This window comes from Copadichromis virginalis, linkage group LG20 (genome assembly GCF_057382275.1).
Source record: "Copadichromis virginalis isolate Kocher_CV1m ecotype Utaka linkage group LG20, C_Virginalis_male_GT1.1, whole genome shotgun sequence".
NCBI classification, from domain to species: Eukaryota; Metazoa; Chordata; class Actinopteri; order Cichliformes; family Cichlidae; genus Copadichromis; species Copadichromis virginalis.
In genome coordinates, this window is record NC_140637.1 from 8164381 (window position 1) to 8179420 (window position 15040).

At 40.4% G+C, this 15040-nt stretch overlaps 1 protein-coding gene across 1 annotated transcript in view; it reads left to right on the forward strand.

Moving 5' to 3' along the window:
* cacna1db (calcium channel, voltage-dependent, L type, alpha 1D subunit, b) overlaps positions 1–15040 on the forward strand; it is an 88717-nt gene that overhangs the window by 59133 nt on the left and 14544 nt on the right. Inside the window, exons 30-43 of the mRNA XM_085444619.1 lie at positions 1092–1202; positions 2519–2596; positions 5146–5187; positions 5939–6067; positions 6806–6871; positions 6995–7086; positions 7175–7334; positions 7453–7580; positions 7803–7899; positions 8085–8187; positions 8888–8989; positions 11731–11867; positions 12426–12542; positions 12834–13276. Coding sequence (XP_085300745.1) covers positions 1092–1202; positions 2519–2596; positions 5146–5187; positions 5939–6067; positions 6806–6871; positions 6995–7086; positions 7175–7334; positions 7453–7580; positions 7803–7899; positions 8085–8187; positions 8888–8989; positions 11731–11867; positions 12426–12542; positions 12834–13276 — 1805 coding nt within the window. The remainder of the gene's footprint in view (positions 1–1091; positions 1203–2518; positions 2597–5145; positions 5188–5938; positions 6068–6805; positions 6872–6994; positions 7087–7174; positions 7335–7452; positions 7581–7802; positions 7900–8084; positions 8188–8887; positions 8990–11730; positions 11868–12425; positions 12543–12833; positions 13277–15040) is intronic.

Sequence of the window (15040 nt, forward strand, 5' to 3'; positions counted from 1 at the left end):
CTGACTCACTCATTCAAGTCAATGATCATCCAATCACGTCCATGGTCACAGGTGTATAAAACACACCTGGGCATGCAGACTGCTTCTACAAACATTTGTGAAAGAATGGGTCACTTGCGGAAGATCTGTAAAAACCGTGCAAGTCCAGCCATGAAGTTTCCTCACTACTAAATATTCCAGAATCAGCTGTTAGTGGTATTATAGTGTGTGGAGGTCATCAACATTCTATACGATCAATCATTACAGACCTCCAAACTTCATGTGGCCTTCAGATTAGTTCAAGAACAGTGTGAAAAGAGCTTCATGGAATGGGTATCCATGCCTGAGCATCTGCATCCAAGCCCAATATCACCAAGCACAAAGCAAAGTCTCAGATGCAGTGGTGTAAAGCACCAGAGCAGTGGAGATGTACTCTGGTGTGATGAATCTCACTTCTCCATCTGCAAGTCTGATGAACAAGTCTGGGTTTGATGGTTATCTGGAGAAGTACCCTTCTCCTGAAGGGTACTGGGTACAGTTTGGCAATGGCCCCTTGTTGTTCCAACATTACTTCACTCCGGTGCGCAAAGCAAGATCCATAACGACATGGTGCGCAAGTCTGGTGTAAAAGAACTTGACTGGCCTGCACAGAGTCCTGATCTCAACCCGATAGAAAACCTCTGGGATGAATTAGAGCGGCGACTGTGAGCCAGGCCTTCTCGTCCAACATCAGTGTCTGACCTCACAAATGTGCTTCTGGAAGAATGTTCAAAAATTGCCATAAATAAAGACAGAAGATTTGAAGCTAGTGTAGGTGAATATGGACGGTGGACATCATATTAAACCGTTTGGATTAAGAATGGGATATCACTCAAGTTCATATGTATGTGAAGGCAAACGAGCGAATACTTTTGGCAATATAGTGTAGCAAATAAATATTTAATTTATCAGTTTGTCAAATATTGCTGTGCCTAGAAATGTTAGTGGTTGAACTGATCTGATCTGTACATAATGAGTCTAAAATGATGATGTACAGTCTTTTGTCATATGCTGAAATACGTATTTGTTTCTTAATATTTGTGTGTTTAGTCTGTGCATATGTCTCTTTTCAGCACCATGGTCAGTCTCATTTATTTAACTATGCCATGGACATCCTGAACATGGTGTTCACTGGGGTTTTCACTGTAGAGATGATCCTCAAGCTGATTGCCTTCAAGCCCAGAGTAAGTCTCTTCTCTCCTCTCTATGATTTATTTTATTTTCTGTCAAAAATTGTCCTTAATGCAAAAACTTAAGTGTTTAAGCAAATTATATGCAGATCTATTCAAAGACCAATAGTACCTTAACTCTTTCCCACATGTTAGATGACCACCTCTCTACCCTTAATGATGAGTTTTAAAATTCCAGTATATGCATTTATATGTTATATGTTTGTCATGCGCCGTGGTGCGCGGGCACGAAAGGATCCAGGCGCAGACTCCGAGCTAACAAAAAGACACTTTATTAAAACAACGAAAGGCGACCCGGGGAAAGTAGAGAGCAAAACAGAAACTAAAAATCCGGGGAAACAATGACACGAGGAAGCCGGGATCGGCACGGCGGGGGGCTGCAATAGAAAGGGGAGATGATTACTAGGGAGCCAGGAAGCGGGGAGAACATATCAGGACTGAGTTAGAGTAGGGGCTTACGATAGAACGGAACCGTGGGAGCTCGGGAGGGAAGTGTGGCAGTCCGTGGGGGCAGGAAGTCCGTGGAATGGCGAGTGGGCCAGGTGAGCGCCGCGAGATCCAGTTGAGCCGGAGGACAGGCAGGTAGCAGACGCCGAGTAGAAATCTGGACAGAAGTAGGCAGGTTAAACAAAGTTCCAAGCAGAAGAGAATGCACACTTTTCGTGGAAGTCTGGTTACCACTGTGGGGATGACTACGGACTGGCGTGGAGCATCCGTCAGCGCCGGATTAAGTGGATCTCCGTGTAATCACCGGGATGGAGAGCAGGTGTGCTAGTGATGGCCCAGCCCGGGGGTGTGGCTACCCGAGCATCACGCATTCCACAGACCATGACAGTGTTTATATGTTAATATAAATGCAGTTTGAGGACCATTAGATCAGGTTCCAGGTTTTTCCAAGCTGTGTAGGCAGAGATCACCCTCAGTAACTTCTGGAGCACCCCCACTCATTTTGTTCTGGAAGGAGGCCTCAAATATGACAGACACTGCTCAGTTTAGGAAAGCAATACAAGGGTTACCCCTTTTAGGCATTCAAAAGGGAAAGAGTTTTCCTCTAGATGTCCTTTTTATATTTTATCCCCAAAAAGATCAGTGTTTGAGTTTTTACCTGAAGACACTTTTAAGCCAGCCCTCTTTCTTCCTGTTCCTGTTGCCTCCCATCACGGGCTCTTTGCTCGAATCTCATCCTTCCACTGATTTCTTATCGTCACCCTCCTGTACCCCTCACTGTAATCTCTTATACTTTCCTGCATCACCCTCCTCTCCTGCCTCCCCCCTCTCCTCCTGCTGGCTGTGCATGCTGCCATATTCAGGGCTATGTCGGGGACGCCTGGAACGTCTTCGATGCTCTGGTGGTGATTGGCAGTGTAGTCGACATCATACTCAGCCAGGTAGAAAGACGTCAGTATGTAGAACTCTGTCATTCCCTCTTCCTGCTCTCCAACTGCTACTGCCACTCTCCTTTTTTCCATCCTTCACATCTTTTCTCCTTCCTTACCTTCCTGTCTTAAATTAGTGTTGAATAGTGTCTGCACTTGAAACGATCTTTTAAATCTTTGTCGGGCTCAATGGTTGATAAGCACCACAGGCCAAATATCTGCTAAATAACCTGAAAATCTGCTGTTAGCTTTCGGGGGCAATAAGTGCCAACAAACAGCATGTATTCCTTTAAGCCAGCAATAATAAAAGTTGGCACTCTCACAAGCTCAGACAGGAAAACCTTTTCAGCCTCGCTCTGTTATATCAAAGCACAACTTTTTGATGCTCTTTTCTTTCTGTCTTTCACACTTCTTTTTATACTACTTCTTCCTTTTCTTCCTGGCTTTGTTGTCTCTCTTTCTTCTTTTCTGTGTGTCTTTGTTGCCTGTGCTTGCAGAACTATTTTGCTGATGCATGGAACACGTTTGATGCCTTAATTGTTGTGGGTAGCGTGGTTGACATTGCCATCACTGAGATCAATGTAAGTAATCATTTATCGCACATGTCTTGCTGTGTCTTCCGCTGCAGGAGTGCCTTGCTGTAGCATCAGTGTTACAAATCAAGGGCGCAGCTGTCTTTTTTTCAGGCATTAGGAATTATTTTTTGCAGTTTCATAACAGGAAAAGCTGCTGCTTTAAAAAAACATGTAATCGACTCAAGCTTTTTAACCCTTACATACTGTTCAGGTCAGATTTAATCTGTTTTTAGGTCATCTGAAGACTGATGACTTTTCCAAAAGTAACCAAAAATAAACAAAAATGAAAATATGTTAAAACTTTATACTGTTGTACAGTACAAACTAATGCTGTTCTGGGTCAAATTTGACCTGTATCTATTCAAATGAACTTTAGAGCCACCGGTGTGGATCATTTAAGGAAAACTGGCATTTTAGGGAATCTTGAAACTGTAAAGCCTGTGTCTTTATGTATTTTTTATGGGACAGTAATGAAAGAGTTCAAGGAAGGGACTGACCTATCAGGAGAATTGTGTTCCCACCACATTTGTCCAGGTTGCTGCAGAGACCTGCTGGTCTTTTAAAATAGTTAAACAGTGTAGGAATGATCATATATGGCGCACTTAAGGAGCAGAGGTCATAAGCGCCTGGAATGTGATAGAATAAACACAAAATAAACAAATTAGAATCCATCTACTCAGAGCTAACTGAGCTTAACCCTTGTGTGGTGTTCGTATTTTTGTTACTCAGCCAGTGTTCATGGGTCTGGTGGACCCGCTAGAGTTTTGGCTTTCCAAATTAACACTATCAAACAATTTTATGTTAAATTACTCAACAGATGTTTACTTCATCCCAATTACAAGACATATGAACAGCAAACATGGTTAATTTTTTCCCTTTACCTTTGTTAGATCACATTTATGAATTAATGTGCTTCTCGTTTTTCTTTTATATAAAATGTTATAAATAAATCAGTTATAATCAAGTGGAGTGAGTGGAAAGACACAACACATTTACACGTGAAAAAATAATTAATTGTTAAATTTTTCTTTTGAAAAAAACTGAACACGGGTCTCACAGACCCGAACACCATACAAGGGTTAAACTAACTGAGTGTAGCCGAGATTAAAAGAGCTCAAAAGAGGGCTTTGGGTCTTTTATAAGATTATAAAAGCACTTCAGTTGCCGTTCAGTGAGTGTGGGGAAACACGTGTGCGGTCATGTAAACGGATGAAATATGAACAGTATGTAACGGTTTCACCACTTTATTTAGTGACACACATTTGATAATTATTTAGTCAATCCAGAAAAAGGGAGACATTGGTTTTTGTGTCAGCGTACTGTGGTTTGAATGAAAAGAGTGAAAAAGGATCTTTTATTAAATTGGCATTAAAAAAAAAAGAATTGATAAAATAGCAAGTTATAAATTCTAATTAGATCTACTAAGATCTTGTTTCTTAATTATATACGTACTTAATCTGTGAATGAATTTGTTATACTGCTACTCCAAGGCAACTCTTTGTCCTTTTCTGTGGCTCATGTTAACACTGATTTCACGCTCTTTGCCACCTTTTCCATGTAATGATGTGTCTGTTTGAATTTTTTTGAATGACTGTTTAAAATAAGACACCTCCTGTAATTGAAATATAGAATTTGGTAGTAATAAACAAAATAAATCCTGCGACAGAAAGCTTGCTCTTTAGTAGAGCAACAGGTATTTGCATTCTTTTTTCCATGAATCTTATTTATGGTGTTACTGCTTAGAATATGTGGCGACAGGCTTACACTGCTGATCTTGTTCTTGTTGGTAAGTTTTGATGCTGTGTTGTTTGTGTTGTTTTGGTTTTTTTTTTTAAATAAAGTTCCATCTGAGAGCTTTTAATGTATTCGGATGTTGAATGAAGCACAGGTCACTGATGATATGTGATGTTTGCAGCAGCACTTACCTGTGAATGGTTTGGTGCTGGTTCGTATGACTCGGATTAACTTTAGGCTTTTGGTTTCAAGTCGGCAGCCATTCCTGTTGTCAAGGTGATAGTGGAGCCAGGGGTAAGAAGCCCCTCCTCTTTTATTTAAGACCCTCACCCTTCTGTGACCATCCAAAAAAAAAGTCAAAAGCATCAGCATCTTTCTGTTATTACACTTTTTGCTCAGTTACTGCTGAAAATCTTTTTTAAATACCAGAACTGATTGAATCACTTGTAAGGGTTTGTGTTGAACTCTCAGTGTCTGTCACAGTCCCGTTTTGAATCCACCTGGTTTGTTGCATTTTGGCACCAGTTTTCAATCTGCTGTTTTTTTTGTCCCGTCTTGGTGCATGGCATGACACGCGGGATTAAAACTGGCCTTTTTGTCCTTCATTCTAGTGTAGCTCTGTGTAGCATTAGCAGTCAGGTTATTTAAAATGAACTGCTCTTGACTTAGCTCTTATGTATTTGCAGATAAAGCTCTCTGTAGTTGTCCACAATTACATGCACATTTAAATTTCCCGTATGTGCAAGTCCTCCAGGTCTGTTAATGGCATGGCGTTTAACACACAAGTTGTTCTGCATGCTTGTTTATTGTCGTCACTGTAAACAGTTTCTAAAGTCTAAAGTGGGAGGCTTTTTCACAAGCATTTAAATTTATTTGGTGTTGCTTGGTAACTAATATGTCCCATACATGACTCTCATAAAGAATGCATGTATGACTGACTGCATGAATGAACGAGTGTTGCATATCTTCATTAGTGTGCTGGAAAATGGAAAATGTTCCTTTTATTTCTTTGTCCCATAATAACTCTTGCCCTCACCCGCTTCAGAACACAGAGGACAGCGCTCGCATCTCCATCACCTTCTTCCGCTTGTTCAGGGTGATGCGATTGGTCAAACTGCTGAGCAGGGGTGAGGGAATCAGGACTCTCCTGTGGACCTTCATCAAGTCCTTCCAGGTGAGACTATAGCAGAGAGAAGGGACCCCATGATACAATATTATCACAGTATGTTATTATTGCCATTTTAAACATGCTGAGTTAATGCAGCAACATTTATTTGGATATACTATGATTTATCACCTTTGTTTTCCAACTACAAATCATTTCCCCTAAGGTAAACCAGTATCTGTATTATCTAATGAGATAAAGTTCTCAGTCTGTTCCACTCACTTAACCATTTTTTATTAAGGAGACAGACTGAACTGAAAACATATATTAACCTATTATAATGTATTATCAATATAATAAATATACTCATCTCTTTTGTCCCATCAAGTAAAAAATTCCAAAATAAGTTCATATGTTTGACTTAAATGTATATGATGTTTTTCTTCTTTATTTGTCCAATTCCTTGATCTTTGTCTTACCAAAACACCATAACACTGCACATTCCTTCAGAGTGCTCTCAGTCTTTTGATTTGCAACGTAAACTGTGGTGTATGGTGCTAATTCTCGGAGAAATATATTTTCCACCACAGTAAATAACTAACACTGCTTAGGGTTGTGATGAAAACCAAACCAACCAGAAGTAGAAGTATGTTGAAATGAGCTTGCAGCAGGCGCACTCGAAAAACTGATAGGGGCATGTTTTGTTGCGTAGAATACCAACATAAAATAGAAGCAGTTATGACTTGACACTGCTCAAGTTAAACTGCAGATTTCACAGCGTCCAAGTTCTTTTTTTTCCTCCCTCAGGCTCTTCCCTATGTCGCACTCCTGATAGCCATGCTGTTCTTCATCTACGCTGTAATTGGAATGCAGGTAATTTGTTAGGAAATGGTATCGTTACATGAAACGGTGGGACCTGTTAGACACCCTGCACAATATGTATGTCTTTCTTTGAGAGAATCTAAGCATTAATGGGATATTTCTTCTCTTTTTTAGGTGTTTGGGAAAATAGCAATGGTAGATGGGACACAAATCAACCGCAACAACAACTTTCAAACTTTTCCCCAAGCTGTCTTGATGCTGTTCAGGTCAGTATGTATTTGTACATAATAAATGTATCTTTATTTTTTATGTACGGCTGCAGCTGTGTTGACGTTGTTCCTCGTTCACTGTTAGGTGTGCTACAGGCGAGGCCTGGCAGGAGATCATGCTAGCCTGCATGCCAGGCAAGCTGTGTGATTCAGAGTCAGACTACAACCCTGGGGAGGAGAGGACCTGTGGCAGTGGCTTTGCCATTATCTACTTCATCAGCTTCTACATGCTCTGTGCTTTCCTGGTAAGCTTCAGCCATCTGACTGTGTTCAAAGTGACTAATTTTTACACGCAGACCTGAGTTTTCACTGTCCCGTGCACAGTTTCTGTTACAAAAAATGTTGCATGTTTTTTTCTTTCAGATCATAAACCTGTTTGTTGCTGTCATCATGGATAATTTTGACTATCTGACCCGTGATTGGTCCATTCTCGGGCCGCACCACTTGGACGAGTTTAAAAGGATCTGGTCAGAATACGACCCAGAAGCAAAGTTAGTACTTGGAACCAGTTGTGAAGAGTAGTCTGAAGCATTTTCTCTTGTTATTTATCTCTTAAATGGTACACTATACTAGTGTTAAAAACGACTCCATTAAATATGATAGTAATTTTTTATAATTGTAAATTCTCTAAAGTGTACATACTTATTAGGACCTGTGCCTGTAGTGGAGACTGCTTGCTTGGTGTGATGCATTTAATCTGAATGTGCTGTCAGGGGCAGGATAAAGCATCTCGATGTAGTTACTCTACTGAGGAGGATCCAACCCCCGCTGGGCTTTGGGAAACTTTGCCCTCACAGAGTGGCCTGTAAGGTGGGTTTCCACAACTTTCCATACAATAGCAATGAAGATAATGCACTACACTGCCACTCTTTTACTGTATCACCTAAAATACGTTGCAGCTTTTGTACATTTCACTCATTAAACTTGCAGTTTTCACATTACTAATTTAACATTAGGCGCCTCAGTGTTAATCTGTGTTTTGGATTCTTTTACAGCGTCTGGTGGCAATGAACATGCCCCTGAACAGTGATGGAACTGTAATGTTTAATGCCACCCTGTTTGCTTTGGTCCGCACTGCTCTCAAGATTAAGACTGAAGGTGAGTGTGCACCTTTAGCCGCTTTTGGATCTGCAGAATTATTGTTTGCTTTCTTATAGATTGGTTTAGCATTTTAGAGCTGTCTGCCATGTTGTGTAGTATGCAGTTGATTGCCTTTTAAGCGTTATGACATTTTGACTTTTTAAGTAGGAGGACTAAGAGGTGAGGCTAATGGGATCAGTGACCTGTTGTATGTGCAGCAGCTTAAGATTACAGCCCAGAGAAACCATTGCAGCACAGTGAAGTTAATAGGAGACAGATTTAAATGCACTGGGAATCAAGTCTTACATTGAAATCAGCATTAAATAAGGAAAAAACACATTTCAGTTGAATATTTAATGAATAAAGTAAGTGCGCACTTAAAGCTTCACACAGGAACATACTATTTAACTGAGCAGTTGAAAAGTATGTCACTCTGAGTTGAACCACTTTTATTTTTGTCACCCAAACTCAGTTGTTCCTTCCAGAATTAACACAAGAGGGCGCTATAGATCATATTTAAGTAGTAGTTCCTCCTGCAGTCCACTGCATAACCAACATGGCCCTTTAATTAAAAAAAGGTAACTTAGCACCAAAGTAAAGCATAATCATTAATTACAACTCATGATGGTAAGAAATGTTTTGACGTATGTTGTGACTGTGTGTGAAAAGCAGACTTCGTACTCTTACTTAATTTTAACCTTGGTTGCACTTTTCAAAGGGAACCTGGAGCAAGCCAATGAGGAGCTTAGAGCTGTGATCAAGAAGATCTGGAAGAGGACCAGTATGAAGCTACTGGACCAAGTGGTGCCTCCTGCAGGCGGTCAGTGGTCGTTGTACACAAGTGCACAGGGACAAAACTGCTTTCGTTGCTTTCGTCAAGTGACAGTCTCTCTCATGTGTCTGTTCCATTCTCTTGCTCACATGATAAAAATAATTTTACAGATGGATTCTTATATGTATATATATCTTTTTTTTATATTTCCAAACAATAATAGTGGAAGCCTAAGCATGCTAAGTACGTCTGAAGCCAAAATAATTTTAAAGTCAACAAAAGAATCAAGACGGGTTCCTCGCCTTGTGATGTAGATCAGTAGGTGTAAAGGACAAGGTGAAGTACAGATAAGAATAAGCTTTATGAAACAGAAAACAGGAGGTGAAGAAGAACCCACAGGAAGCCTTTATCATCCTGTTTTTGCCTTTCTGAAACTGCAAGACCAGCTGTTTTACTACAACAAAACTTTTAATTTGTTGTGAAGTTAAGCTTATGTATTTCACAGAAACTCACCTTATTCCTTTCAGTTGAAAAGTGTCACTGTTACCCACAATGATGTGTTTCATATGTTTAACGATAACTCAAACAGCATCTTCTCATAAAGTAGTCAGTTTGTTGGAGAGTCAGTTTTATAATCTAAGTGAGAGGCTTTCACATTGTTGTGCTAGCGTAGCAGCTCCATCTTTTCTATGCTTGTACTGCATGTCTTTGTGTGCATTAGCTCGCTAACCGCTCTCTTTTCTTTTTCGCCAAGCCTCTCTGTTCTACAGCTTCCTTTGTTTTCAGTCACTGGCCTTCCTTTCTTCTCTTTCTGCCGTCCTGAGCTCTTTGGAGCAGTTCTGTTTTAGTCTGGTGGCATGAAGCTACTGATACCTCACTTACTTCATCGGGCTCTGTCCAGAAAGGGAATCCACATGTGGACATAGTTATGATCCCTTTACACCAGGATGCTTTTGTTCTTAAGAAAAACAAAACGAGTCAGGGATTATTGGTTTTGAGATGTTGCTCACACGTGTAAAATCAGTTCATTCGTTTTCAGCAAACTAATACTTGAATTAAGGCAAGGAGTTCCTTAAAAACGCGAATCGTAAAAATCCCCAAATGCGATTTTTCTGGGGGAAAAAATCTTACTTAATTGTTAAGTAAGATTTCATCCTTCCTGTCGAGGAGTTACATGTTTTTGAAAATGAAATTGGTGAGGCTATGTATTTACTAAACTACAAGAAATTAGCAATTTCGAATGATCCAGTCATTCTTTTCTGCTTATCCAATCAGGCTCGTGGGGAGCCTGAAGCCTATCCCAGCTATCCCAGGTAGAGGCAGGGTCACCAGTCTGTCACACAGACATGACCAGACTTACTCAGATCATCAGTTTCTGATTTTAAAATACAGATGAGCATTTTTAAAATACCTTTTTTGGCTCTATATCTTTGGTCCTTTCTGAACAGAGCCCTGTGCAGCTTAACTCTGGCTGTGTTGTGTGTGTAGAGAAACGAGTCTGATACCTAAAGATGGATCATAACCACATAAAGGTCACCGCTCTCTTTGGACCCCTGGAGGGAATATTGGCCACAACATTTGTCACGTTTACTCAGTTCCCCTCCAGTTAAAATGGGTTATGGAGAGGTGGTGACAAACCGAGAGAAAACCACTTGTTTCTTGCACACAGTGATTCAGCTGGCTTTTTTTGTTATTGTCCAGCATCTCTCCCCGTTCTGCTTCAGCAGTGACTTATCTGAGAGAATTAGAGCCAAGCCCAATAAGCCTCCCTGCATGGCAGATAGTGTGCACTGTCATCGCTTCCCTTCTGGCTAAACTAAGTTTATGTTTTGTGTCTTGATAGAAGATCTGTAGAGCTTACCCTTGCTTCTATAAACCTTTTACTCTGCTGTTTTCTTGCATGCGCTTCTTGCTACAGATCATATCATTGGTCTAACACATAAAACACTTCTGCTTGTCTGTCTCTGAAATCATAGATGCTTAAATTTTAGTTAAGTCTGCAGTCACTGTACAATATGTGCAGGCATAAATGCTTCGATTTATTTGAATTGATAATAAACATGCGTCTGCGTCCTTATTATTATTTTTTAGAAATCTGTTATATAAACTTCATTTTTGAAGATTGTGCTTCACTTTTTTGAGCGAGGTTTTTGTGTATTTGTGGTTTTTTGTATGTTGCAAGAGTCTTTCATAATTTCGTGCATTTTAGAAATGAAGCAAGATGCAAGCTGCAGGCTTAAATGTTATCAGTCATCAAGATTAATCTTGCTGTACTGTACATGATTTTCTGAGAGCAAACGTCTTTTGCAGAGGTAGACAGTCAGATACTCGGCTATTATTAACAGTTCTGAGTTTATATCTTTATTTCTTTGTTTACTGTGAATCTGACAGTACTTAGTAATAGGCCTGAGAAAAGACATATTTTTCATGTGCTCAAAAAATGAGCTTCTTAGGCAGAAAGGTCAGTGTCCTGGTTAAGCATTGAGGATTTATGGCATTTTGGGATTATCGGTCAGTACTCTTTTGGCATTTGGAATAAAGCTAAAATATTTGGTTTCATTTCCAAGATGTTGTCTCTTTTCCCAACATGCTGCAGTAGTGGTGCTTCATGATTGTGATTTTTTTTTAGTTGTGAGGACACATTAAATGTTCTCTGAGCTGGTGACATAGCAGCAGTAGGAGTAACTGGCTGAGTATTTTGAATCTTGAGTGCATGGATATGAGCTGATTTTCGGTGTTGAGGTGTTTTGGTGTTGACCTGGGAGGCTTTGGTGTGTCTGCTCACTCAGATGACGAGGTAACAGTGGGGAAGTTCTATGCCACCTTCCTGATACAGGACTACTTCAGAAAGTTCAAGAGGCGCAAGGAGCAAGGTCTTGTGGGAAGGCGCTCATGGGAGAGGCTGAATACCACCTTGGCTCTACAGGTGAGGAAAGTGCAACGTTTCAGTCAGTCAATTCAGTGCACAGTGAGTAATTTATGGAGTCTAAGTGAGCAGTTCATCCAAATTAATTAAGGTGAGCACTATCAAACAGTCAGTTTTGACTCATTTTTGCAATAAAAGCCTTTCTTTGTGCTCATCACATTACGGGCACATGAATAAACAATAATCACTACCTACTACAAGTCACTGAGTCAGGTGTTCTGTGGAACTTTCCAATGAGACCTTTGGCAACATATCATAATCAGGAGTGGGGGAATCATGTGGGAAATCTGGAAAAACCAAACCCTGTTTGCACACAGTCTGTTAACAAAAGAAGAGAAAGCATGTCTATTATGATGTGGGTGCAGTGGCTCTTGCCTTTCTTCCCGTCTTTTGCAAACATCAGTCAAATCTGAAAAAACTCTAAAAGATTGATGACAATCTTTAAACAGATGTTTTGTTCATTTGTTCGGGAAGATTTCTTTTCATGCATGAGAACATCGAAATGTTTGTTAACAACAATACTAATGAGGTTTGCTTTGACACACGTCCTTTTTGCAGGCTGGCTTGCGTACACTGCATGACATTGGACCAGAAATCCGTCGTGCCATATCGTGTGACCTCCAGGAGGAAGGACTAGTAGATGAAAATGCAGAGGAAGAGGAGGAAATCTACAGAGTAAGATTTCCAGAGAAATTCCCCTGATGTGCACAGGAGTATGTTAATGCGATTCCTACGAATGTCCTTTGTTGTTTTTGTTCTTAATGCCACTTAACTCTGTGACTGATATGCTTCCAACACATCTCAATAAATCACTCACTTCATTGCATAGAATTTTCCAGGAAATCTGAGAATGGATATTTTGTTAAACTGTCACTGGTTCTCTCTGGTAGAAAAGAGTATGTTCTGAGTTTAGTTTCATTTATTAAGCAGTCATATTTAGTCTTCATTTCTGGTGTCTCCGTGCAGCGTAATGGCAGCCTTTTTGGGAACCATGTCAACCACATAGGTGGGGATCAGCAAGGCTCTTCTCACCCCACCACCGTCACACAGCGGCCACTACAGATCCTGCCCTTCTCCAGCGCTGCCTCGACCGAGCCCCCGCAAATCGTCAGGAGAGCCAGCAGTAACGATAGAGAAGGAGAGACAGAACTGAACTCTTCACCAATCCTGTGCAATCAACTTCATCACACCACTCATTACCCTCACTGTAATTCCACTTGTGTTCAGTCGCCAATACCTTCCAATGCCAACCTCAACAATGCCAATGTGCCCTCACTTCTCTCCATGACCATTGCAAGGCAGCAGAAGTGTTTAATACGGAGTCGCCCATCCTCCACCAGAAACGCATCATCAACAACTACTTACAGCAAAGGACTGCAAGGCAAGCCTTGGAAGTCGCACTCCACAAGGTTGGTTGAAGGACACATAAGTGCAGTGTTAAAATCCACAGTAGCTATGCACATTTGTTGCATGGTCCTTTTCTTTGTGTAGAATAAAGCACCCGTTTTGAAGTGGGTTTAATAAACACACTGCAATGTGGAGAGAAACATCCCAGCCAAGGATCATCTCTGCCGCCCTCACATCTTATATATACACACACAGACAAAGACCTTCCACAACTCTTACATGCTGGCCCATCTCATGGGGGATGAGGGCTATACCCTCAGGCACATCCATAAAGCCTTGTCACTTACAGAGAGAATCATGACCCTATTTTCTGTCAGCTTAAGATTTACATTCCTGATAAGCAGAAGGAGTTTCACTATCTATTTAACATCTCCCATGAACTTACAATGGCCTCACTGTGTGCGCATATATGTGTGATAGAGCATAAGGCCCATTTGTAGTGCACGTACATACAACTAAGTAAAAAAGCGATATGGTTAAAATATTTGTATTTAATACATGAATAAATAAATCTGCCAGTACAACTGTTTACACTTACACTAACAAACTATGTTAATGACTTTTTCCCCTGACATTTCAGAAGTTTGGTCTGGCAGTGCACTGTATGATATAATAATAATAATAATAATAATAATAATAATAATAATACATTTTATTTAAATAGCGCCTTTCAAAGCACCCAAGGACACTGTACAACAGATAAAAACTGGAAATATACACAATGATAAAAATAGAAGATAAAAGTTAAAACATACAGAAATTTAAGAATAGGCAATTTTAAACAGATGAGTTTTGAGGGTGGACTTAAAAAGAGAGAATGAACTAATATTTCTGAGGTCCGGGGGTAGGGAATTCCAAAGTCGAGGGGCAGAGCAGCTAAAGGCCCTCCCTCCCATTGTGATCAGACGAGCAGAGGGAACAGAGTAATGTATATCATTACATTATAGTTCACTGCATTAGAAAGATCTCAGTTTTGTAGTGTTTTATCAGTATGTATTTAACAAATGATCGCTTTTATAGATTCATTCATCTGCATGTTCTACACATATTCTCGGTTACATTGAGTCCTATGAAAAACTAAGTGCACCCCTTTATTCAGTGGCTTGTAGAACCACCTTTAACTGTGCTAACTTGAACAGTTGTTTTCTTTATGTCTTTATCGCTCACATCATTGTGGAGGAATTTTGACCAACTCTTCTTTACTACATTATTTCAGATCATTGACGTTTGCAGGTATTCATTTATGCGCCGCTTTCCAAAGGTCCCATTTAAATTGTCTTGAGGGCTGGGCTCTGCAAACTCTGTAGATTTCCTGCTGTGCCTGGGATCGTTGTCCTGTTGCACGTCCCAATTCGGGTTAAGCATTAGCTGTCAGAAAGACGGCCTCACATTTGACTACTACTACTACTTACTTTGGTATACAGAGGAGTTCATGGTCAACTGAATGACTGTGAAGTGTCTTGGTCCTGTGGCTGCAGAACAAGCACATATCATCATCCTTCCACTAACGTACTGGTATGAGGTGTTTGTGCATTATACTGTAGCCAAACTTCTCTATTTTGGTCTCACATGTCCAAAGGGCATTGTTGCAGAAGTCTTGCATTTTTCCAGAGGAAATTTTGCAAACCTAAACCATGCTGCCATCTTTTTTTGAGAGAGAAAAGGGTTTCCTCTGGCAGCCTTTCTAAACAAGCCAACTTTCTTCTGTCTTCTTCTAATTGTGCTGTCATGAACTTTAAAAAAAACACGCTGAGGCTGTCGGGTCT